Raw genomic sequence first — 6,194 nt, forward strand, 5'->3', positions numbered from 1 at the left:
TGGGGTTCAAACTTTATTTTTATTTTTTCCCCTCTTCAAACATTTGATCCAAAAAGGAAAACTAGTGAGGTAAAAGTGCTGAGAAATTAATGATAATCAACGTCCTCACCATTGCAGTCAGTCAAAGCCGACAGAGAACGCAAGACCTCATACACACAGCAAGAATTTCATCTTTCACTTAAACCACATCCATGTATAAACAACGCATCTGCAGCAAATTCCAAAACTCAATGCAAAAATAGTGAAGTGAGTCAAAGGCCTCAGTCATGTTCCAAAAAAGTTATGACTTGCTCTTTGGAAAAGGACACAAACCATAACAGTCAGGCAGGGTAAGGGACAGGTAGGGAAAGATATGCTTTACACCCATTCAATATCAGTAGGTCTTCACCCCTGGTTGTGTAGCGCTAATGGGCTGCTGGTTCTGGCTCAAAGCTTAATTGATTCATCACTTTGCATGGCCGGTAAACATATCTGGGAATGACGGAGCGTCTCTCCATTAGAGATGGCGTCTCACCTGAATAAAGCGAGACAAGGGAACTTTCCACCTGAATGATGAAGTTAATCAATGCCGTGAAAACCCACAAAAAAACCAGAACCAAGGTTGAAGACCACCTGCTCCAAATGCCACACGCTTTTAAAAATGGTCTCAGCACAAAGACAAAGACACAGATCTTCTCTAATATACACCAGAGGGAGTCATACCAAATATAGGAATCTGGTGGCCAAGATGGGGGCACAATACAAAACAGGTTCAGAAAGTTCACCCCCCACCCCCCAAAAAGTATAGAAACAGCCCTTCAACACATTTTACCTCCCTGAGAACCAGCTCACCTCCCACATCCAGATTCCTTCAGAGCGTAAGTTCAGGTACACGCTCCACTAGCTGGGTTGAGTAAGTCAAGGCCTCTAAAGTGCTTCCATAGAGTGGGGTGTGCAAGTCGTTTGACCTCAGTTATCATGCATTACCTGTCAGTATTGCTTTGGATAAATGAAGGGGGAAAAATGCACACAGCATGACAAAGAAATACTGGAATGACTAGACAGCTAAGTTACAGCTGTTTTGGGGTTGGGTTTAGGAAGAAAAATAAACTTCACATAAAAAATAAAAAGGCTATATCCGTAATTCAATGCCAGTGTCTAAACCCATAAATTACAATTTATACCCAATGCAAATGACAAACCTTTTTGCCCACCCACCCAAAAAAAGCACAAAATAAAACTGAGCCAATTCCCTCTTCTACCCCTCTCCCAAATACAAATCCTGCCAAAATTTGAAGGCACTTCAGTTGCTGGTTCAGACTTTGGCCTACATTGAATGTGCCCCCACACTGAATGTGCCCACATGGTGGCTAAATCTAAGCTAAGGCTAACCCACGTTAAAAGCAGTGTCTACGTTTTGGGCTGCTGAGCCAGCTCAACGTGCCCTGAGCCAGGGGTATGATCAGCTCTAGAGAAGACCATGCTGGCTGACCACCCCCCCAAAATCACCCCCCCCCCCCTCATGCCTGTGAACAGGGCAGAACCACATCCTACCCCTTTTCTGGATGCACACATTAGGTTTGCAGAAGTTATTCCCTGGGTTTGGTTAAACAGAAACACTTAGAGAACAGTTGGCTTACTGGACTGGAAATTAAAATGGAGAGGTCAGTCGAAAGGGAGTTGGTAGGGGTGGGGGGCAATTTCTAAATGGGGTTTAAAGTTTGAAGGGGGACTGGGATGCCCGTCATAGATCTGAGTACAACTTCTGCCATATAAATCAAAAAGCGTGAGGTCTAAATTGAGAACGGAATTCCAGACATTTACATTTTGTTGAATGTGCTAGGCAAGCAGCCATGTTCCCCTGTCCTCCCATGACCAGAAAACTGTTCACACCTGCCCCCAGCAAACCCTTAAAGGGTGGTGGAGAGTGGAGCGGAAAGTGAGTAAGCCCTCACACATGTGAAGGGGCAGTGACACACACAACCCCCTTCCTTACCCTCCCACAATAATTATAAACTGCTGTTAAAGCTATTGGGTTGCCTGCACCAGACTGGGATCCCATTTCAGCCATTGCGAAGCCCGCAAGGGGCTCCAGACCCTGCCAAGTGGGGCTCCTTTTAAGGAACGGGACAGTAGTTCCCTGCCTCTCAGATTAGATTCCAGGAAGAGGGGAAGGCCCTGTCCTGCCCTCTGAATGAGCCTACAGTATAGAACCCACCAGGTGGACCATGAACACTGACAATTTGGAAGAAGTTTAAAAGAAAATAGTAACGCCACACAACATACATTAGCCCAGCTCAGTGGGCAAATAAAGGCCCAACAGTCACTGTATGGGGGTGCTTGTCAATACTCATTCATGGCGTCCTCCCCTAGTCTCCTTTCAAGCATTAACGCAAACAGGCAAAAGGTTTGGATAGGCTTTCTACAGTTCTATTTGACCTGTTGCATGGAGGAGAGGACACAAGGAGAGGAAGCCACTTTACACCCTACATAGTACACTCAAATCCAGTCTTGACTGAATAAAGTCCTTAAAGAAAAGAAAAAAAGAAAGGGCTGAACAGATTTAGGAGGCTGTCACCAACATTCACAGTGGAAAATACAATTACCAAGTCTACACGGCACAGGCACTCTGGCCGCTAGAGAACACTGCTGTGCTAGTAATATGACTTTCCCCAATTTACACCTTTGATTTAAAACTAAATGAGCAGTTCCTTGGCCTCCCTTTTACCTTGGATGCCTTCTAAAGGAAATGAATATGAAGTCATCTCACTAATAGAAAATCCCCAAACACTGATGAGCAACCCACTACTGCGCAACAGGAAGCTAAACATCCATGTCAGCTCAGGAATCATTTCACATTTTTAGTCACTACACAATTAACATTCTGCACCCCCAGTCTTCTCGCATTTCTTAAATACACAACCCAAACACACAATTCCCCCCCCCCTTTCTATTAAGATGGACCAAATATACTTATCAGGGGAAGACAGACAGTAAGGCACCAAGGACCATTCATTATTGAATCAGGACCTTAATTCAAAACTCAGAATAGGGGAAAAAAAGGGGGGAACAAAAACATTGCAATATGAAAAAAAGGCTAAATAACATGAATCCAAACACTTAGATATCACTTTGGAGCAATTTATCTTGACACCTCTGCAGATAAGTAATGAGAAAGGAGAAGGGAGTCCAAAAAAAAAAAAAAACCACTTGTCCATTTAAATAGATCCTTTATGACCAGAGGGAAATCCCAGTTATGGCCCAATTTGTGTTTATGGGGAGCCTATTTATCTTTTTTTTCTTCTTCCCCCCCCCCCCCCCCCCCCCCCCCCTCAAAGCAGCAGTCTTCTCTTGTGTGCGTGTGTCTTTCAGTTACATGGCAGCCATGTTGGAATGTTCTGGTTACAAGAGGCCACGTAGTAGTTGCTAAAGTTGTGGTCTCGGACGTAGGGCGCCGGCTGGTAGTAGCAAGTGACGCTAGAGGCGTCGGGAATGGCGTTCTGCTCAGCCAGGACCCTGAAGGCCGTCAGTGAGATGAGGTTGAGGGTCTGCCGCCTCTCGTGGCCCATGAGACACACCGTGCTCTCGTTGACCACACGCCGCAGGATCATGAGGTAGTCATACTTGCTCTTCTCCTCGCCCACAAAGTGACTCTGCAGGTAGGCCTCCAGCTTGCGCTGCTGCTCGCCAATGTCAGGGAAGTCGATGAAGAAGCGGGAGCACATGTAGCGCTCCAGGCCCTTGAACTCCTCCACCGAGGTGGGCCGGAAGTCCCTTACCAGCAGGTTGCAGTACTTGAGCAGGCCCCCACCACGGATCTCCTCTGGCCGCTTGGTGGCAATCAGCTTGTTCATGAGGTGATCCAGAGACGCGCCAAAGTCCCCGTACACGCTCTCGCCCACCACGGTGGGGTGGAAGTGGCGAGACATGGGGTTCCCTGGCGAAAAGTCATAGTAGGTGAGCAGTGAGTCTAGCACGATCTGGAATGAGTCCACACTGAACTCAAACTGCCGGCGGATAGAGTCCACAAATTTGAGCTCCACATTGCGTCCGTTGTTGTTGGAGAGGGAGATGAGGCTCCAGCGGTCCTGCTCATTATACACCTTGACTAACTTCTGAACATAGGCCTCCTTCAGAGTCATGGGGGTGATCTTCTCCTTGTTCACCCCCTCAGGGAGGAAGTCCAGCAGGGTGCCTAGCACCACATCTTTGACCAGCTGGAACCCTGACTCCTGGGGCAGGTCCACCCTGAAAATGACATCCAGGTCCTTGTAGCTCCAGCCAATGTCCTGCACCAGCACGTGGCTGGCTGTAGAGCCGTTCAGACGGACGTCTTTCACTTTAATCCCCCTTAGCTGCAGCCTGGTGCGCACCATCTGCACAATGTCCTTCAGCCGCACCTCCAGAGTGGGGAAGTTCCCTCGGCCATGGACAGGCACCACCTCTGTCAGGACCTCATTAAGACGGCTCACCTGGTCCCAGCTCAGCACGCTGTGGGACACACTCTCACTAGTGCTCATAGTGGACTCTGCCTTGTTAGCCATCTTCTAAGTGTATTTAAATGAACTAGGACAGAAAAGGTGAAGAAAAGCCACAATTAGTTTGAAATACAAAAAAAATTCTAGTAGTTTCTGAACCCACGGAACATGCATTTGTCTGGGATGAGATGCCAAAACAGAATGCACTGGAATTCCTGCCTTTGTGAGATGACTTGGGCATGATATATCACTGATGTAGGCTAGCTATAATAGACAATTACGGTTACGTCAAATCATGATAGCCATTCATGACACACTTGATTACAAATAGCAGTATTGAAATGCAGAATGACCACGAGACATGTTAAATAATAATTGGGCAACTCACGTTATTCTACTAAATAATACCTCCCTGTACTTCTAGAACAGTCAGACAACATGCTTTCATTCGAGAACTAGCTATCCAAGTAGCAGAGAAATGAAAAAGTTGCTCCTGAGAGCAATATTTTAGATGTCGCGAACATCGTGCTAAAACTACTCAATAATAAAACACTTAAATACTTGGTTAAATGTTAGAACTAAACGTAACAATGTACATTTAATTTCGGGGGTGGTGGGATTATTTCTAATACATCTGCGAAGTATTTACATTTGGGGAAAGAATGAATCCATGAATAACGGCAACAATTGTGCATTACAAATTGACTGCCTAGTTAATTTTACAATACGCGCCAGTGTAGTTGAATCTGAAAACCGACAGAACAGGCTCGTGCTACATACGAGCCAGCCAGATACTATACCTGGCAGACATGTAACTAACAGAAATTATCTAGTAAAATCACTTCAAGCAACAGCAAACTGTTAAAAAAGAAGAGTTACATACACAAGATAGGCAGCTACAGCATGTAACATTTATAAACTAAACATGTAATAAGTTAACTGCTCGCGAGCCTAAAATGTATATCTCACAAACAGGCACGTCAAACAGTTTGGTTTGCAAGGATATAACGTTACATGACCAAGGATGTAGCTAGCAAAAGGGAGCACACAAGCACTGAATTAGCTAATATGAAAAATATACATACGGTTATAATTATCTTCTCAAGGCATTCAAATTGCACAAGAATAAGATGTTAACTGAGCATTCGTGCGGACACTTCAATTAATCCCCTCGTGTGTCAAACTAACATTTCAGCTCTTGTAGCTACGCATTAACTAAAGAAACGCCTTCTTATAAACGGAAGATCAATTGGCTGAACAGCCGTCGACAATGTCGTACTACAATGTACCTTATCTAGTCACAGAAACCTAGCTAGCTTCAGATGAATCAATACAAATTAGAATACAAAATATTTACCAATAATCGTGCTTCAAATACCACAGCATTGGCAGCCTTGGATTTTTAAAACAACTAACTAGGTAGGCTTCCTATTTGATGATATTAATACGCTGAGCGAAGCCCTTGATTGGTCAGGGAGGTTTTTGTGTTGCCAGGTTACCAGTAGCGTCTTTTACGTTCATTCGATATCTTGGTTGAACAACTTTACACTTTGATTTACCAAATTTAACATACATTTTATAGCTACATTTGCTGCACTCCACTCTCCTGAACAAAACGAAGTTCTTCCTTTTTGAACTGTTATGTTATTTAAGGAAATAGTTAGTAGGGCATTGATTTGCCATTTTTGAAAACCATCAAACCTGGTTGCTTTGGTAGTCTAGCTATTTGAAAAGTAG

The 6,194-nt window shown here is 44.7% G+C and overlaps 1 protein-coding gene across 2 annotated transcripts; it reads right to left on the bottom strand.

Moving 5' to 3' along the window:
- Nucleotides 1-5,921, bottom strand: tent5c (terminal nucleotidyltransferase 5C). 2 transcript variants are annotated; one of them, XM_020459452.2, is made up of 2 exons: nucleotides 5,815-5,921; nucleotides 1-4,545 (listed from the first exon to the last, which is right to left on the bottom strand). In XM_020459452.2, the coding sequence occupies exon 2, from the start codon at nucleotides 4,521-4,523 to the stop codon at nucleotides 3,348-3,350; it is 1,176 nt and encodes a 391-aa protein (XP_020315041.1). In that variant the 5' UTR covers nucleotides 4,524-4,545; nucleotides 5,815-5,921; the 3' UTR covers nucleotides 1-3,347. The 2 variants fall into 2 exon arrangements, with proteins under 2 accessions (XP_020315041.1, XP_020315033.1); XM_020459444.2 differs by lacking the exon at nucleotides 5,815-5,921 and adding an exon at nucleotides 5,543-5,673.
- Nucleotides 5,922-6,194: the final 273 nt, after the last annotated feature.

This window comes from Oncorhynchus kisutch, linkage group LG2 (genome assembly GCF_002021735.2).
Source record: "Oncorhynchus kisutch isolate 150728-3 linkage group LG2, Okis_V2, whole genome shotgun sequence".
NCBI lineage: Eukaryota > Metazoa > Chordata > Actinopteri > Salmoniformes > Salmonidae > Oncorhynchus > Oncorhynchus kisutch.

Bases quoted from the DNA above. Each gene is read 5' to 3' on its own strand.
- tent5c (XM_020459452.2), bottom strand. From the start codon at position 4,523: ATGGCTAACAAGGCAGAGTCCACTATGAGCACTAGTGAGAGTGTGTCC.